The 19,943-nt window shown below is 41.7% G+C and overlaps 1 protein-coding gene across 6 annotated transcripts in view; it reads left to right on the top strand.

The window, feature by feature from the left end:
* Window positions 1-5,977, top strand: part of LOC111227068 (septin-9-like) — an 81,156-nt gene extending 75,179 nt beyond the window's left edge. For all 6 annotated transcript variants that reach the window (XM_022752447.1, XM_022752449.1, XM_022752448.1 and 3 more), the window contains 5 exons: window positions 1,820-1,937; window positions 2,512-2,607; window positions 2,799-2,895; window positions 3,940-3,991; window positions 4,489-5,977. In XM_022752447.1, coding sequence (XP_022608168.1) covers window positions 1,820-1,937; window positions 2,512-2,607; window positions 2,799-2,895; window positions 3,940-3,991; window positions 4,489-4,630 — 505 coding nt within the window. In that variant the 3' untranslated portion in view covers window positions 4,631-5,977. The remainder of the gene's footprint in view (window positions 1-1,819; window positions 1,938-2,511; window positions 2,608-2,798; window positions 2,896-3,939; window positions 3,992-4,488) is intronic.
* Window positions 5,978-19,943: the final 13,966 nt, after the last annotated feature.

Below are 19,943 nucleotides of genomic sequence, written 5' to 3'. Positions count from 1 at the left end.
TAAATATAGAAACACAACACAAACAAGTGCACTTAAATTGAAAAAAGAAAACGCACATAGAGAGAGAGAGCCTGAATATTAATCCCTCCTTATTTGTCAGCCCCCCCAACACAACAACACTAAAAGGATATTGGTGCTGCCCTCTGTTGCTCTTGGATGAGAAAGAACACAAAATTTGACATAAAGACTGGAAACAACTCTAAAGGTTGGTTTCATTTGTAAAAAAAGAAGTTTGAAAATTACAGTTTTCTATTTTTGAAGAGTTATGTGCAGGAAACGAGATTAAGGCTAACTGTTTTTCCCTTTTTCCAGTCTTTGTGCTAAGCTAGGTTAGCCAGTTGCTGGTGGTAGATTCATGTTTAGCATGCAGACCTGTGTATCAGTCCTTTCATCTAATGCTCTGCAAGAGTAAGAGTATTTCCAAACAGTAACTTTTTTCAGTCATTAAATAACGAGGGTTGGCGTGACCTTACTTTCACTTATATGACAGTACAACAGAATTACATCAACTGGAACTTGAACAGCTTCTATTGTTACCAACAGTGTGTTGGGCATGTGCAAACAGATCATACATTGATACAGATTTCCTTTGTTTATTCTGAAGCTTTTCACTGTGAAGCAGTGTCTCTGCTTTCTTATCCCTCATATTGAACACACACGTCCCCACACATTTCTGCTCAGCAAGATGCAACATATCCCAGAACATCAGTGTGTACACACACACACACACACACACACACACACACACACACACACACACTGGAAAGATGGGCTGCTCTCGCCAGGCCCTGAAGCAGCACAGTGTCCCAAGTTTCTCTCCCTGGATCTCTTACAGACACACACATCTGTCTCTGATTGAACTGCATAAACTGCCCTCCCTCTCTACACTCTGCTGGTTCAGCCCCTCACTGTTCAGCTCAGGGGGTTGGGGTATACTAGCAGAAGAAATCAGGGGGAGGGTACACACAGTCTTATGTGTCCATCAATTGATAGATTCACCGTGCGTTTTATAGCTTTTGCATTTGTGTAACTCCAGTCGAGTACAGCAGCGGGTCTTGGGAAAATGTTGTAAGCAGCTGTGGACTGTCAGCCTTGTTTGAGCCCGCGCACATACACACACACACACACACACACACACACACACACACACACACACACATAAAGACCCACAGTTGATCACAGAGCGCCATTCAAGTGCTGCACCTCTATTAATTTTTGTGTCATGGCCTGTCTTTACTCAGGCAGGGGGCCGGTGTGAAATGGCCCCCTGTCTCTGTGCCCCATCAGCACTGTTTCATGTTGATCCAACACTGCAGATGTCACATAGTGTGGCCAGCAGCTGCTCAGGGTTTGCCTTTAAAAGGACTAATGGGACAGAGGCAGGAAGGACGAGAGAGACAGTGAGTCTGTGTGGGTGTCTGGGTGCGTGCAATCAATTTAGCACTTTTGTCTTTTTGAGTGTGCTCTTACATGCAGTGCACAAGTTGTTGACAATGACCAATCTTTTTCGAAGTGTTGTTGTGAGCCAGGCCAGAATATGCTGCTCTAACCACATGCAGATGCTCTCAGTAAACTGCAGGAAAGTCCTGCGCTCCTCAAACCGATCACAAGTCCTTTCAGTCTCGTCAAGTAGCTGCTCACAAACACTTTATAGTGCGATTAGGTCATGGATGGAAGGTGAACAGTTGGAACTGTAAATATGTTGCAGTAGTTCTTCCATCTGGGAAAATTGTTAGGAACATCTGCCCTCTGGTGGAAGAGTTTGGTGTTACACATTCATGTTTCTACTTCTAATGTCTGCTTTCCCAATCTCTCTCAGTCTGCGGCCTCTTGATGTAGAATTCATGAGACGTCTCAGTAAAGTGGTCAACATTGTCCCGGTCATTGCCAAGGCAGATACACTCACCCTGGAGGAGAGGGACTTCTTCAAAAAGAAGGTAATATCTGTCAACCCTTTGTTTTTTTTTCTTTATTTTTTAATAGATTTCCGTATTCTTTTATCTCAGTTTTTCTCCCCTTTCTACCTCCATTAAATCCACATGTACATTCCAGTCTTTCATTTGTATGTTTTTACTGGCATCGTCTTAAAGGATCTCAGGATTTCTCCTCCTCTCATTAGCAGTGAGGTGGCTAAACTCCCCTTGGTGTGTGTGTGTATGTGTATGTATATATTTATATGTATGTGTGTGTGTGTACACACGTGTGCATGGTAGACTTGGTGCGTGCACAGGTTTATGCACCAGGCATCTGTCTTGTGAGGTTTCCTGCTTTGTTTGTATAGAGACAGTGATTAATGACTATGCCCAAACTTTTGGACTCGATTAGTAGGTAGATTAGTGTTAATACGACATTAATCTGTACATTGTGCAGCTTCAGATACATTTGTTTGATTTCTCTTGAGACTGCATCAAGCACGACTGTCTAATTACTCCTGCAATTAAAGGTCTTACTTTGTATCCTTTCAAAACTAAAGGTTTATTCTCTGTGTACATTTGAACATGCTCTCACCAGATCAGGGAAGAGTTGCGAGCCAACGGGATTGACGTGTACCCTCAGAAGGAATTTGACGAGGATGCAGAGGACAGAATGATCAATGAGAAGATCAGGGTGAGCAGACTATTTCAAAGGACTGACTGTAACAGATGTATAGCCTCTATGGCAGGAATTGTGACCCAGTCATTCTTATTTATGCCTGTCTACAGAGCACTGTCACCCTAAATCCACTCAGTCCCATTTTTATATACACTTGACTTGACTGATATCTGAGTCCATTGTCTGTTGACCTTTAAATGGAGCAGGAGATGATCCCATTTGCTGTGGTGGGCAGTGACCAGGAGTACCAGGTCAATGGCAGGAGGCTGCTGGGTAGGAAGACCAAGTGGGGAACCATTGAAGGTACAGCTCTCTCCCCTTCTTTCCTCCCCTTTCAGTCCCGTTTCCCCTGGTTTGTTCTTCTGTTTAAATTTGTTTTGGGAGACAGTTTCAGGACAGAATCTGTCAGTTTGCACTTAACTAGGCTGGAAGTGTCATGATAATGAAACACACTTCTAAATGTACAAGGTTGACAGTGATTGGTTTGTGGTCAGTTCTTCAGTAAAGTTTGACGTGCACCTCACGTCTCTGGTGTCTTGATTGTGGTAGGAACACAACAGGAAGTGTTTTTTGTTGAGAAGACAACAGATAGATGAAGCCCTCACTAAGTCAGTCAGTCAATAAAACAATGCTTCATTCAGTGTTCAGACTGGTGTCATGTGCCATGCAGCTGGTTCAGGCCTCCAGCACACACAGTCTGAAGAGGCCTGATTTGTTTATTTGGTGCCCCCATGCATCCTCAGCCATGTTTCACAAAGAGATACATGGTAGATACTGATGTAAAAAATAAGATATTTTGGAGGAGAGACTTTATCGTGGGTGTAGTGTGATAGTTAAATAATATGAACATTTGTAGACAAATAGTTGTTTGTCAGTTTTGTTCTTTTTTGTTTGGCTTTTCTTTTTTTTCAGTTGGCCAGTGGTGCTGCAGGATTCATCTTTCAGTGTTTAATTATGTTATCCACTCTAGACAGGCGGCACCACCCCTCTTATCAAGTGTCTCATAAAGGAAGTTTCATTTCCTGCAGAGTGCGCTGTGCAGACGCACACAAACACGTGTCTGGCAGGATTTTTTTTGAGTAGTTAGTCTTATCTCCTCAGAGTGACTCTAAGTGGATGAAGTTAGCAATAGAGAAATGCAGCAGTCGACGGCATCTGAGTGCTGACAGGACATTACAGCATCTCTGTGTCTGCAGGGACAACACACTGAGATCACTGACTACACCTAGTGGACTGTTCAGGAAACTCAACAGCAACCAGTCACAAAGCTCACAGCTGTCATACTGTCTGTTGTTTTGGTCCTTTTTTTTTTGCCTGTTTTAACTCCCCCCTCTCTCTCTCTATTAGTTGAGAACATAGCCCACTGTGAGTTTGCCTATTTAAGGGATCTTCTCATCAGGTGAGTGAATTTCTGCATATCAGTATGTGTTAATACAGCCTTATGTCACTGTGTCAGTGTCTGTTTAAAGATCCCCTGTAGGCATGGTTTATGACATAATATCAAATTGAGACACAAAAAATCTTTTTTGTGTCAAGATTTAACTGCTGGAGACGAGATCTTTCCTACCTCACTGTAAAGTTCATTCTCAGTCCGTTTGCACTGGAAGTTTCCAGCTTTCCACATCGCGCTTCTGCAAGTTGCATAATCCTGCTGCTCACACTGCTCGTGCTAAACTTGATTTAAGGGTTTCCTCCTTAAACAGACAAATGTGAAAACAATCTTCCTGTGTCAAACTCTGCTCATACATCATTCTGCACAGTGAACCTCAAACATCCAAGTGACAATAAGAACCACATTTCTGAGTGAAGGGGTGTATTCAATATGATTGTAAAATGTGAGCGTTTGTCACACATCTACTGGTTCCTTATGCGTCTGTATATGTATGTTTCTTACAGGACCCATATGCAGAACATTAAGGACATCACCAGCAGCATCCACTATGAAATGTACCGCGTGAGGCGCCTCAACGAGAATAACACGGTGGTGGCTCATGCCAATGGTATCCCAGAACATCATCTCACCGCCCACGAGATGTAGACGCCGCCTGCCCTGCCGCAGTTGACCTCAGCTGGGTGTAATTCATTTGCTATGAGACTTTGACCTTCATTGACAGCCTTCCCACCACTCCAGCCCTCCACTCCAGCCCCCATCTCACAGGTGGGATAGAAACTTAAAAAGGCCTGCCAGAGACTTTATTTTCAATATTTTTTGGCGGCTTAATGGACAGTTCATGTCAGTTTATTGCCTCGTTAACAAACACTATCCTCTCACTAATGCTGACAAAGAGAGTGAAGAGACGTTTGCTTCTTCGTAATGTGCTGCAGCTTGATTTTTACCTGCTTCCAGATCTTACAGTTAACCTCTGGTTTTTACGTGTGGTGCCAAAATTTCAGCATCCGCCAAACGGAACAGACTGACACCCAACATGTTTCAGTCAGAATTGCCTTAAACAGTAACATGTTAATCTTGTCAACTTTTACTTTTTTTCCAAGTTTGATATTTTTTAGCAGTGTTTATAAGAATTCATGCCGTAACAGAAGCGGAGTTTTCTCTCTTTATGCACACAGCTGTATCAACGCATGTGTGCGAAGTTGTCATATTCTTCGATGCACTTGATCACTGCATGATCTGTGAGTGACAGCATGTTGGAGAGGGGCTGGGCAGCACTTTGCCAACATGTGACCCACATACAGTCATTCAGCTCTCGCCCGGTAGTTAAACAAAAAAAAAAAGGTTATCAAATAGCACATCATATGTTTGAGTTTATCTTTTTTGTCACAAGCTGTGTTTTGCTTTAACTGTTCTATGTTTGTGTAATGTTAAATATGGATGTCAGGACCTTGACATCCTTTTTAAATTCCCAGTAATAAATGTCATTGTTTATTAATAGAAATATCTTAAGAGTGATCTAAGATGAATAAGTATTTATGCACGAAATAAAATGTGAACATATGCCATCAGACGCGGTCCACTTATTCAGATTATTCACACAAACAAACGCATACTTTTCCTGCTTGTGGGCCCGTCATAGTGCCTTATTTATTGGAGAACGTTTGCTCGTATGTTGGCTGAAACTGGAAAGAGAGCAGGTTTGTTGGTGCCAAGTTAACTACATTTACAGTATACATTTTTCAGTCGTTTTCCCTTCCCTATTCAGGAAAAAAATCTATTCTTCCACTGACCGACCCACTTTTTCTATTTCCCATAATATATCAAGGTCTTTGTCTGTTTGAACAATATATAATTCCCTAAACTGTCACTGTCATGCTCTGTCCTGTATATTCCTCTGTGTTCTGATACATTTTTTGTACTTGTATTATTGATAATAACAAATTTTCCTTTATCTTATTTTAAAGAAATAAAGATTAAAGTTGTAAATATTAACTTTCTGTTTTTTATGCCATTTTCTGTATTGCTGAATATTTTCCTTTAAAACTACTGTATGAACGTTTTTTTCCTCCCATTAACACATTTTGCAGACCCACTCTGCAGAGAAACGATGCAAGAAAAGATGAACAAACCAAACTGCTTAAATTCATCAGCTCATATCCTCTGACCATAAACATACTTTAAATCATTTCTACTACACTAGCTCCTCATAGCTTTTAATCGCAGGTGTAATTCACATAGTGGAGCACTTTAATTGCCGTGTCATTAAGCTTTTCCTTGATTAGCCTCTGAAATCAATATGGCTGCCTTCTAGGTCAGTCAATGGCTGATTAGCACTAATCACTTAAATGCATGAGTGCATGTTTTCCTCCTCAGTAAGAGAGGTGGGAGAAGACGAGTCCTGAGCTCCAGTCAAGGCCTCGGATCAGTGAGAGGATGTGCAGACGTCAGCGTCCCGAGGTACTAGGTACTAGAGCAGCAGCAGAATGTAGACAACAACACGATGTTGAGTAAAAATGGCTACAATTTTTATTTTCTTGATTTTGTTTAAAGCACTTCATATTTGATCGAAGTTGGGGTTTTTTTTTTTTTTTTTTTTTTTTTTCTTCTAGTTTATAGGAAATTGACGTTTTGGATGATCACATTTTTCTGTGACAAAACACCCCTCCAGGTAGATGCCACAGCAGTCTGCCAGGAATGCTTAACAAATGTGAAATCACTGTTATTGGATTTAATGTTTGAAGCTTAACGTAGTTCCATAGTTGAACAACTCGAGCTTAGAAACAAGACAAAATGCTTCAGTCCATTTGAGATGACTTAAAATATACATGGCTACTATTGAGTTGATGTGGTCATGTGACCATAACTCGTATATCACCCTTTCAAGTGTCAACATGTAACTATGGCATATATGTTTGTGTAATGTGAGAGGGTTTGGTTCTTTTTTTTTTTTTATAAATAGAATTGCCAGTTATCCCCATGCAGAGCACTTCAAAATGGTGCCTCTCTGCCTCGCTCCTCAAAATGGCGCCTGCCATGCCCAGTCTTCCACAGTATTCAGATGGCACACGCCTGTGTAACACCCGTGGCCCTGGCCCTCTAACACACCCGTTGCCTCAACTCTTAAAGAGTTGAGACCCCCCACGTTCTCATAGTCCTTTTCTCCAGCTCCCTGCTCCTCCCCCCGGGAACAACCGAGAGAGAAGCAGCTGCATCTCTACTCGTGCTGGCCGCGGCTCGTCCACTCCCTGCACGCCACCCAGCAGTCGTCCTGTTGGCAGCCACCCAGCACTTCACTGCCTGCCTTAATGACATTCATTAATGAGTTGTGCTCTTTCTGGATACTAATGAAGTCCGGCGACTAAGAGAGAGAGAGAGAACCTGTGTTGGTTAGCACAGTGTCTGTTTACAGGCTTTGTGCACATGCAGAGTTGTAGTTGTAATTTGGATGTTTATGTTTTGCAGATTGTGGCGATAATGCCATGACACTGAGTATATGAACTCCAAGTTTCCACTGTGCCAGCTGTTTTAATGCACACTGTAAACTGACGGAGCAATCGACTAAGCATTATGGGATGGGCATTAATAGCTTTGGGCATGGTCATTGGTCAGACCTGGCACAGAGTGATGGATGGGGCGTATCGGAGCAGAGCGAGCTCTCTGGACAGGAGGCATCTTGACGAATGCACATCCTGGTTAATGTGTTACTGCATGAATATGCAAGAGCTGGTTACAGTAGGGTATCAGTGTTTTGGGGGGAGGGGGTTGCTTGGAGTTGTCACTGTCATATATCTAACCTTTAACTAGAAGCTGAGTTTTGTTTTTTCCGCTTTTATATGCTAACTTTTTGCCAGACACTTACATCAGTGCATGTGCTCCACATAAGTCCCTCTGTATTAAACTAGTGTTGGTGTTGGTCGACAAATGCAATGAGTTCCACCTCATTGTCGCATCTTGTTATCAAATCCACCGGGTCATCTGCATATAGCCAATGTGCCACCAATTAACACCTGTTTGTTAGATGAGTATAACTATTTAGCATGCGCTGTGTTGCTTTTTCCCTTTTGATTTAATAATTAGCTAACTTGATTGCAAAATCTGTGGAGATATTTGTGCCAGTGTGACGCTGTGTGGGTGAGTGACCATGTTGTGCACACATTTGTTTTTTTGTGTAACTGCGTATGTGCCATCTCGTGGCATGAGTTGTCGTTGTTTGCCCCCATTTGTCTTCTCCTTCCCCCATCTGCTGTTTCTCCTTTCCTTTGTTGGCAGACACCTCACCTTCTCCTCCTCTATCCGGTCCTTCCTCCCTCCTTACGTATTCCTCTCTCCAATGTCAGTTTTGCACCCATGCTCTTGGCTCTGTGCCAGGCACTCAGACATGTAGGGGGGAGGGGCTGCCGACCACATGCAAATGATCCGACTTTATGCAAATCAGACCTGCTGTTAATTAAAAGTCAGCTGCAAATTCAATTAGCTGACTGAACAGACAGGGAGGAAACGCGTTTGCTCACATTGATGTGATGCGGCTTTGAAAGACAAAAATTCCCAAAACCGTGTGGGTGACGATTCGAAAAACAAAGAAATCATGGATGGGGGGTGGGTGGGGGTTTCAGCGGATTTAACATGTGTGAGATATGAGGTTTAAAGGGTCACTTTATCATGGGAGCAAACTCCTCAAGCTGTCTTAAATCACACCAGTCACTCGTAATATAAGAATGTAGGAGTGTGCGGCTCTATATACAACACTGGTGTGCTGGTTGACATACACACTGCCAGAAAGCACTTGAGACACGGAGAGCGAATGATCCAGACAGAGAAGGAGAGAGGGGTGAGACAGAGAGAGAAGAACATCGTTGGTAGCTCCTGCCTCTGGCTAATTACTGTGAGTAATTAAAGTAGTCGCAGACGTATGTCAGCGATCATTCTGCTGTTATGGAAATGAATGCGAGCGAGTGTTGTGGATGTGAGTACTGTACATGTCTGTTTGTAACTGTGCATGCTTATGCGTTTAATGATGATAATGTTTGCCTGTGTGGAATCTGTAGATTTTGTGGATTCTGGTCTTCATCTCTTCTTCTGCCTTCGACTTGGTGGACACTTTAATCTGAGGCAGTTTAGCAGAGTTGACCCATTTGGAGCACCTAATTGATGGTTTTAGTGTCCTGGTCAGCTCACTAAACTACACAGAAGGCTGAATCTAATTGTTTTTTAATTGAAAGCTGTTTGTACATGGAACAGTTGAAGCAATGACATTAATAGTGTGCGACGCCCACGCCGCTCTCTTGGATCTTTGAGGTTGCCCTGACCAACCTCAGCAGGCAACTGGTTGACACGGAAGGGTCGTCAGCTGAAGTAGTTAACCTGGGCCTCCCAGGCTATAAAAGTTCTGTTCCAACAATATCATCTTTTGCCTCTGCACATACAACACCACCTCAGCGCACCCGCCACTCATCCATGTGCTGCTGTCATGGCTATCCTTGCCGGTTTCCACACCCCGTTGTTTATTTGTGTCACCTTTTTAGTTGTAATAAATAGTTTGTTTTTAATGTAACCTTTTTTGTGTAGTCCATTCTTGTCCCTGAGCCAGTCTGTGTCAAGTGTTTACAGAGGCATAAAGAATGCAGTAGACATGCAAGGTTTCAAGACGTCACAGGGCAACAGCTACACACAGCAAAGCATCACTTGCTGCTGAGTGCCTCAGTGATCTTCCGAAGTTTGTTTGGTGATGTGGTGGCACCACAAACACTCAACGGATGGATATGTTCAGGCAGAGAAGAGAAGACGGTACAATTTCTACCACTGAGACATGGGAAGATGGGTAAAGGTGGAGGACGGGTGGGTTAGATCTGCTGGTTAATGACACACTGACAAGAACCAACCAACCGGGCTGATGGATGAGAGTAAGTTTGGGATGAACAAAGCAAAAGAGAGAGAGATTCATGTGAAAGGAGAAACAGATCGGGATAGAGAGAAGGTGATAGAGAAAAATGGATGCAGTACAAAAGGAAATGAGTGAGAAATGGAGGACGAGGTATCAGTTGGATAGACTGACGGAAGTGGGGACAGTGTGAATTTGTCTTTCTCAGGAATGAACTTGCTCTTAACAAAAGAAGATTAAGTCCCTGTAATGAAGTAGAGAAACTCAATATGTCCTATAATTGTGTCAATGGACAGTTCCTGCTCTTGTCCTCAAGAGGATTCCCTGATCGATGCGCTGCTCAAGTCCTGTGTGTTTATTGCGATGTTTATTATTTTTTATTTTGGCCACACATTTGTTTTCTTTTTCACAATACAGAATGTAAGCTTGTGGGTCTGAATGAACACATTCAGTATCCATTATACTGTCATGTGTTCAGTCAGTTTCAGTTCAGTTTTCACACTGACTCTCTTTTGCAGAGGAAAGTTGTTGGCTTAAAAGAAAAAAAAAAAAAAAAAAGAAAAAATCTTTGACAGATTCTCTTCAAACCACTCCAGCATAATTCACTTTTCACCTGTCCACTTTTACACAATGTGTTCCAAACAGTCACATTTGTACCAAAATACTGTATGTTTCCATTTCCACACAAAAGCCTGTTGAGCTCTGCCTCCATGATGTTCATGAGTCAACCGTTTGTACTTTGTTGTTGTAGTAAAAGTCATCTTGAAAGTACAACGTGGCGCATTAGCAGTAATCTTCTCTTTGATGGATCACAGCGAAATAACAAAGCTTTATTATCTCATGTTGGATTTGAATGCTAGAAGTGATTGCTGGAAGGAATTTGAAGGACTGGTTTGTCTTTTAGTGTAATCCTTCAGTGTGTGTGTGTGTGTGTGTGTGTGTGTGTGTGTGTGTGTGTGTGTGTGTGTATATGTCATCTGCATGCAGGACTTGCCACACCAACAAAAGATCCAATCAGTGTGTATGTGCCAGGGGAAAATCCTAAATGTGCTCCTGTAAAAAGGACACGTTTGCCAGATTGGTGTTTGACTTTACTGCTCGAGTCTCCTGACAGCATGGAAATTCTATCAGAGGTAGGGCAAATAAAGCCAGCCGGCTCCTTGGAAAAGAGAGCTCGTTTGATGTATGCAGCCAGGTGAGACTGCAGGTGAATAGTAATGGACACTAAGGATAGAATTCAAGCCTGAGCAGAAAGTTTGTAGATAAATGGAATAAGGAGGAAGAAGTGTGTTTTGTATGTACATGTAGCAGAGAAAGAAGCTGGTACAGGAAACAGGCAGGTAGGGAGGCAGGAAGCAGGTTGGAGAGGAGGGTCACGTATTAAGAAATTAATTTTCCCCATGGTTGCACATTGGTTTCAGTGGTGATACAGACGAGGGAGGTGTGGATGCTTGAGCGGATGCACATATACACTATACACTATACACAAACACACACACACAAATACCTCAGCTACACTGGAACAACCCCTCCTCCACTCTGGTGCTGATAATTGGAAAAAGTAGATCAGCATGTAAAAGAAGAATGCAGGAAAGGAAAGTGTGACGGGAAGAATACAGAAAAAACAGAAAACAGTCAGAGTGAGTAATCGGATTCAGCAGGGAAGAAGAGGAGCAGAGGTAAATGGACTTACAGAGAGCGACACTGTAAGCAGAGAAGCACCCTCGCTGATTTTCCTATAAATGACCTCAAAACTGACAAAAGCCCAGGTGACTTTTAACATGAAGTCTTGGTTGATTGTCTGTCCATCTTTTTATCACCCAGGTTATGGAACTGCCATCAGGCATCTACAGAGACACTGAGGACAAACGCATCACAAACAGCACAGCACAGGTAGGTGTGCCTGTGTGCATGTGTTTCCTTTTATTTCCCCATCGGTTGGCAGTCATAACAGCCAAGTTGACTGGCAGGATAAACCCCTCGCAAAGCCTCAGATGCCTGCCTAATTAAACCACTTGCACACCAGGATGTCACTTGGGATATCAAAGGAGATATTCTTTAAGTCTGAACCTTAAACTAAGCCAGTTTCACCTCCTAGGCCCTTATTATGTCAAAGATGAAAAATATAAATTGAAAAAGTAAACTCCTTTATTGTCATGTGCACATATGTGCTCTCTCCGTCAGTTTGTCCCGTTTTTTTTTTCTCTTTGTATGAAAGGTTTGATATTGTGATGGTTTAATATCATGTGAATGCTGACCACCCATGTCACACGTACATATACTCTCACGTAGAGACTCCTCCTGTGGCTTCAGCAGTCAGTCAGATATGAACCAATGAAGCCAGCGCCTCTACGCCTGCAGTGAGAGGCGGAGGGAGAACGCGTTCTTTATTAGAGGAGAGATGTTCCCTCTGTAAATTCACTCTGCGCTGCTCTACTGATCCTCCGCCTTCACTCCGTCTCCGCTGCACCTCGGTTTCCACTTTGTTCCTGTCTCCGCACTGATATACTCAGTATTGTTAGGCCTGGTGTATGACAAGTTTCCATACGAGGCTGAGGTTTGAACTGTATCCACCCACTGCAGTTGACAACAAAAACATTTTTTTGTGTTGGCTAGATGCATCTGTGAGAAGGTGGTAGGAGAGCTTATTGATCGATGACTGAAATCAAGAGCGATATATTTAGATTACCCAATAATCTGCAGAGAGTAAGACAAACGTGGCTGTGTGAGTTTACATGTGTGTCTGCACATGTGACAGAAAAACCATAAGCACTGCAATTTAAAAACAATCACAATCATAATAAAAGTGGCATAATTTTTTAAAATTTTGTAAAACACTACTGAATTTCAGACGGATACAAAAGCTTCTTCTCATTTCTAGCATGCGATCGTCGTTTTTGCCTGCTGAAATAACAGCGGCCGCTATCGGCAGTAGCTAGCTAGCTAATTAAGCTAACATTTGCACTATGACTTGGCTGAAAATGACATCTTCAGCCGACACTTCAACAGCTGACTAATTTTAAATCAAGAACACTGTAAAAGATATTTTAAACATGCACTTGTGGCTACACACATGATATCGTGCCGTAAGGCTGAGGCTAAAGCTGCATGTCCCGTGCAAAAACAAAAGTCAGCATCCTATCTATCTATCTATCTATCTATCTATCTATCTATCTATCTATCTATCTATCTATCTATCTATGGCTGAAAGAATATATACACTCTACACCAACGGAGCAAGCTGCTTGTGCCGTCCAATAAAATCACACATAATCCCTTCTCCTGAATAATCAGTAAGGAGAAAAAGCTGTTTTTTGACGATGAGTAAAAGAGCAGGAGTGAAAAAAGAGGGAGATGTAATCAGATCCTGAATTTAATCTGTGATGTGATGAAATAAATGTTCTGTTCAGTATGTAATACACATGAAGTGAGTAAATCTACTCACACACATATATGCCCATCCCATCTGCATGGAGCCTTGGAGATTATACTCCATGCAGTTGACAAGACTCTACGACTTCAGCGCTCTCCCTCTGGCTCCTCCTTTTCATATTTTATCTCCATCCACTGATTTCACTGTTGCCATTGTTTGTGTGTTGTTTGCTTCCTCCAGGTGTGCCTCTACATAACAAATTACATCCTTTATTGTACCTTTATTGTCTTGGTAGTATTGCACAACAGTCTGTGGCATTAAGCGTGTGTGTGTGTGTGTGTGTGTGTGTGCGCGCGCACCACGTTGGCAGGCTATCCATTAACCTGGTGCTAATCTACACACTGCAGAAACACGTGGATTGGAGTCTGCCAGCCTCAGCAGCCAATAGCATTTGACGGATAATACCTTTCACCCAAACGCAACCACACACTCACACATGCAGAGACACATTCACACATACATTCACACCAACTCTCAACTAGTCTAGTTTTGTGCTGTAATAATAATATAGAATATACCCCCATGTGAAATTAGAGTAAGCTATTATGACTCGGAGCCGTGTATGTGGGTTGTTCATTTTTAACCCAGGCGCCTATTTGTGTGTATACTTTTTACCGTTTTCCTGTCATAGAGACAACCCGCCAGCTACTGAAAACACCCATCACTTATTTCACAGTTGAAAATCCCAACTTTGTCAGTCTTTTCTCTCCTCAAAAAGCCTTTTTACTGCCATGCTAATGACATAAAAGACATGGAGAAGGGGAAAAACTGTCCCAGTAATCTCCGTAAGCTCCAAATAAGACTGCTTTATAAAGGAAGTATGTGGTTTTATAATTTCGACTCCTTAGCGCTCTCCTGCTCAGGTTCCATTCATTACAGAGGACCCCTGGAAGGTTTAATTCATTAAGTAGGATGCCTGGGTTCAAAGAGACACGAGAGGAGGTCACATTATACTGTAAAGATTGTTGGAATTGATGCAGAGATACTGTGGTACAGAGAATGAAAGCAAGACGCCTTAGTCGTCCTTTAATCAGTAGATGGAAATCTACATCCTATTCCCCTATGGCTAACAGCATGATGCTCAGTTAGTTAGACCTTTATGTGAAAACCCAACACCCACATGCAATACTTTGTTGTACTGAAGCGGTTTTAGTGTTCAGGGCATGACAAAGGTCACTAAACAGAAACAATGCATATGTTCAATTCATTTCCATTAATCAAGCACACAGAAAGCTGCATGTTCAGTTGACTGCCATGTCTCCTGTCATGAATTTTGTGTGTTTGAACCAAAGAACTGGCTGTGTCAGAAGAGAATGGATTCGTACCAAAGTTTTCTTTTCAGGAAGTGAAAATATCTGACTTTTGCTCGACAGCATTTCAATCAATAGCTGTACTGTCAAACATGCAAAACAAAATCACCTCATGCTTCTTCATACCTGCATCATTTCATCACAGCTCTCATGCACAGATAGTAAATTATAGGCTGGAGCCTATTTTATTATTTTTTTTCTTTACAGCTGTGTAGTTCAGCATCTGTTCAACAGTAGAACGGGAAAGTAGTCAGGCTCTGAAAGCTTTGAAGGATACAAATCTCTTTAAAGGCAGAGAGGGGTTTGCAGTGTACTAATGTCTTGCTGTGGATTTATCTAGGATTTGGGAATCTTGTAAAGAATGAAAGAGGATTTTTTTTTTCTGAGATTACTAGAATCAGGAAAGAGAAAAGTTATACGTACCTGTCCTTTCTCTTCTAATCCTTTATTCACTTTTCTCTTTTTCTCGCTCCGCGTCTCTAGAGCTCTGCTTCTTACAAAGATCACACAAAGGAGTGCTTTTGTCACGCTCTTAAAATGAGTCTGTGTAAATTAATAAAAGCTTGTTTTGAATCACATTTTATCCAATGCTGCGATTCTGAGACTCTCTGTTGGCTCAAAAGTACAGTAAATAAAACCGTGGAAAATCTGTGTGTGTGTGTGTGTGTGTGTGTGTGTGTGTGTGTGTGTGTGTGTGTGTGTGTGTGTGTGTCAGTCAATCTAAAAGATGTACTATGACTAAATGGGAGCTGCTGATTGAACAGTGTGTCTAAGCTGTGCTGCGTGGGGAGCAGACTGAGGCCTGAGGGAGATGTTTAATCTGTTGAGGAGCTGAAAAAATAGAGGCTCTCTTTTCAGATTTAATGGTCATGCTGGACACTGCCGCAGGGATACACACATATAAACCCTAATACACCAAATTAATACATTCACACAGGCACACAAGACAGGACTTAAAGAGGACAGAATGACAGAAGCACCTTCTGTTTTCCTTAACTATACCTGTATGATGGACAGTTGCTCAATCAACCCTTCGATTGCAACTTGCTATAGCTTCATAATCAATACTAATTCTACATTCATATGTGCATAGTGATTCAAGTATAAATTACTCCGTTTTGTGTCATTATCTATCAAAAATAAGAAAGAATTTTGGGCCATAAATGGGAAGGAATTTTTTATTTTACCATTGCTTTGTAATTGAATCCCCTTTGACTTGCCCCACCCCCTTTTTTCTTTCATCCTCACGCCTGTGAAGCCATACCCAGGCAATGCACATGTCAGGTAGTCCATACCACGCACTTGACCTTTGTGTAGTGCATGTGCAAAAAGCCACAGCTACAACGTCATCATGGATAAACCTCCTGAATCACAATGGCAACATGTAAGAAATTATTGTATACAAAACAAAAGCTGACTTTTTCTAGATGGATTTCTCTCAAGAGTAGCTTTGCTGTAGTTCAACTTTTTCCAGTGTTAAGTAATTGGTAGCTTGTAAAGCTATGCTTTCAATGTAGCTTCCTTAACACTGGATTAAAGAGTGGTATCGATCTTCACATATAACTATCAACCAGAAAGCAAATAAATGAAAAATCTTTCTTTAACCTTTCTTACTGTGCCTATTTCGCCGATATCTTCACCTCACCACCTGATGTCTAATGGCCCAAACTTCTCCACTGAGTATAACAAAGCTTGTTTGCTTGTGTGAGAGAGAAAATATTTAGTTGACTTTTGAACAAACTGTCACAGCTTCTTGTCGAGAATCAGTCCTGTAACAATCACAGCAACATCTGACAACAATGATTTCCAAGACAAAGAGGCAGCGCCGACATTTGACTACTGTCATTTATAAATCTGATCTACCGATGTTTACATCCGCTAAATCAGCTTAACTTTACCATTTGTATTCTTTTCATATTGATTTTCACTGTATTAATTTAGGTTTTCCATTCTGCATACAGTATCATGTATTAAATCCTTGACATCATCAACAATGTATATAATAGATAAACAGTATGAATAATGCATATTCATATTCATTATTAATGTTGTATTTTTATGTTGTCATGTCACCAGAAACATTTTCTAAAAAACCAAACAAAGCACAGTGAAAACCTTCATAAAAACCCACTTTTACAGTACAGTACTAGAAATGTGTTCAGTGGATAATTATGAAACAACTTTAGATTATCACAGAAATCAGGCTTTATCAAGTCAGTAACAGTAAGCTGTATTTAAATCAGTTATTACTTAAAAACCCTGGTTTTATTGTTGCCCCCAACACTGTCCTATTACAAAAAGTTGATGGAATTGGGAGTTTATCTTTAAGATGCTATTATAATGTTATGTTTTTGTTCTGCAGTTTATTATAAGCATCTAACCCCAAACCCCCACCCCCATTTTAAAACAAATATAAAATATGAAAATTATTTGAATTTTGTTATGAAAAAGTATGGTCAACACCAGTGCAACACCAATTGTAGGCCAACACTGATAAAAGTTTTCCACAGTTTGTACCATCACATACACAAGCTGTCGTGTAAAAAATGTATCTTGATAATTAGCCAGGCATAAAATGCTGCAAAACTGCAGATAGAACAGCTCGGATGGTGTGTACTGTACAGTATATCCAGTCAGCATTAAATGACCTTTACCCTCTGCCTCCATGGAGACAGGGGTCAACTTCTTGGAAAATGCCAGGGCACTAAACAAGATGAATATTGCCTTGATGCTAAAACACATGCACACACACATACACAGACAAAATGTACATACTGACACACACCTCCGCACCAAGGTGTAACTCAAATTCTCTGGCTTAATTAAGAGCAGCCCACTTTGGAGCTGCCATCTCGTTTAGCTAATTAGTCATGAATATGAAATGCCAGGATTTTAATTAGCTTGCCATTGTCAGAGAGGGAGGGAGGGAGAGAGAGAGAGAAATCACAGACTAATTTTCTCTCCTCGCTTGGCCACACTTCATATATCAGAGGCCTGGTAGGAATGTGATTTGATTCCTTTGTGACAATCAGTAGGTTGTAGGAGCGTACATCCAAGTTCATGTTCATTCTCTTATTGGGTATTTAACAAGGACTGCGTATTGTAAATGAATGTTAATATTTGTCAAATGGTTTCATTAAATATTTACTTATAGTAATAGTTGATTGTTAAATTGTATATTTCAAACATTTGATGAAAACTTTTGCTGAAAACATATATATTTACTTTTTTACAGCAGATTGCATGTGTATAATAAGCACTCAACTAGTCCGCAAACATGTAATATAATAATATAGATCACTGGGCAGGGTTTGAAAGTATAAGAAAGCACTTTACAACAAGAAAACCTTATGGATGATTACAATAAGGAATCCAGCTGTTATTAGTGAAATCTTGCTGTTATTCCCCATCTATTTCCTCTGTTTTCACTGCATCAGATAATCAGGTGCTTCTCCATGAAGCTCTACCAGGCAGGGTGAGGGTGGGGGCAGGGGTGTTTAGAGCAAAGGCTTGAAGAGGGTCTAGAAGGTTTAGCAGACAGGTAGATAGGTCCGGAGTCTATTCTGTGGTTGGTAATTAAATTGATTAAGGCTGAGCTGGTGCTGGAGACACAACGACAGGGAGCTGGAAATGGAGATGGATGAGCCGGTGGGGCTGCAGCTACGAGATAGGAATGGTGAAGAGCTCATTTCAGCCGGCCCGGCAGACTGTCTGGCTAGCTGCTGTAGAGAGAAGAATAGGCCATTCGGTTATAATCCTCTCTCCATCCTCAGTCCGTGCGTGCATTCAGCTGGACACAGATTCATTCCCACCTAGATGTCAGTGGACAGTGTGATTGTGAGTTTATCCTTTTTAATTGGTGGGTGGACTTTTCTTTTTGCTTTTGTGTATATATCTCTGCTCCATCATTGTGGTGTGTGTGTGTGCATGAGTTCAACATCCTTATAAGCACACACACATAAACACACACACACTGCTGTGAGTGTGTGGTGAGGAGAACAGGTGGGCTCAGTGTGTGTCTACCACTCCCCGCGGAGTTATTGTTTGATCAGGGAGAGAATGAGAGAGAGTCAGAGATGAAGTATAACTCGCCGTGATTACATTCTGTCTACAGGCAGAGCTGTGACCAAACCACAACTTCGTCAGTCAATATCAGCTTTCAGGGCTGCGACTGTTAGGTGTTTTCCAGACATTTCAGAGCTCACTGGGGAAACCGACATCCCACACATGACATTTCTCCCAGCTAACACAATCAACCATCAAACATTTGTTACCTGTCAAGCAGGGTTCGGATGAAAGTCCTGAGTTGAACTACAGTGCATTTAATGTGGGTTACCCGGGGAACGGCTCTATTTAGCATGCAGTCTCCATCGCTGTGCTAAACAAAATGCCAATTAACTCACTGTCCACCCAGGCCTCAGTACATTAGGGGTTAGGCAGAGCATAGAGGATCATGGCAGGACTGATTGGAGGCTGAGTGGTGAAACATACGCTCGCTAAATAGGATTTGTTGATGGAGGCAGATACTAGAGGGCCTCATGGGCAATTCCTTACACTCTACAGAAAAAAGACATGACCTCTGGAAGTAGATTATCCCAGTCAATACACAAACATTCAGTTCTTTGAAATTGTGAAACGTCAACATTATTCTTAAGCCGAGTCTACAGCCATGCTGCAGCTCAGCTAGGCTGTATTCATGCACAGCAGTGCTTTGAGCAGAATCCTAACGTCAGCATGCTAACATGCTCACAGTGGCAATGCTAACATGCTGATGTTTAGCAAGTAACATTCGCCATGTTTACCATCTTAGTTTAGCATGTTAGCATGCTAACATTTGGCAATTAGCACCAAACAAAAAATACAGCTGAGGATGATAGAAATGACATGAATCTGTTCAGTTTGGAGCAAAGAGGTGGACCAACCTACATACCAACATTACTATCCCTTCATCTGCAGCATATAAAAAGCAATATGCTGCATGGTTAAATGTTGAGCCACTGGCTACGTAATTACAGTGGTAAAAACAGGGCTGCCTTACCAGCTGCCAGCCATGGGTGTTTCCAACTTGCTAGATGTCTTGTATACAGGTGACATATTTTGCTCCTGCCTCTATAGAAGATGTGTGATATCAATGTGAATCTCTCTTAGGAACTCTGATTTAATAGCAAGACCTGAGCCTTCCATTCATCACCAAAATGAAAGGCTGTGCAGTGCTGAAAATCAACACGAGCATAAAATGAATGTGTGTATGTGTACTTGCAAATACTGTGGAAAGGAAAACATAGTCCAAATATTCTCTCCTTCTTCCACCCCGCCCCCCCTCCATTTGCTATTTAA

This window comes from Seriola dumerili, unplaced genomic scaffold (assembly GCF_002260705.1).
Source record: "Seriola dumerili isolate Sdu_G_001 unplaced genomic scaffold, Sdu_1.0 BDQW01000169.1, whole genome shotgun sequence".
Taxonomy (NCBI): Eukaryota; Metazoa; Chordata; class Actinopteri; order Carangiformes; family Carangidae; genus Seriola; species Seriola dumerili.
This window is presented reverse-complemented; position numbering and strand designations above follow the sequence as displayed.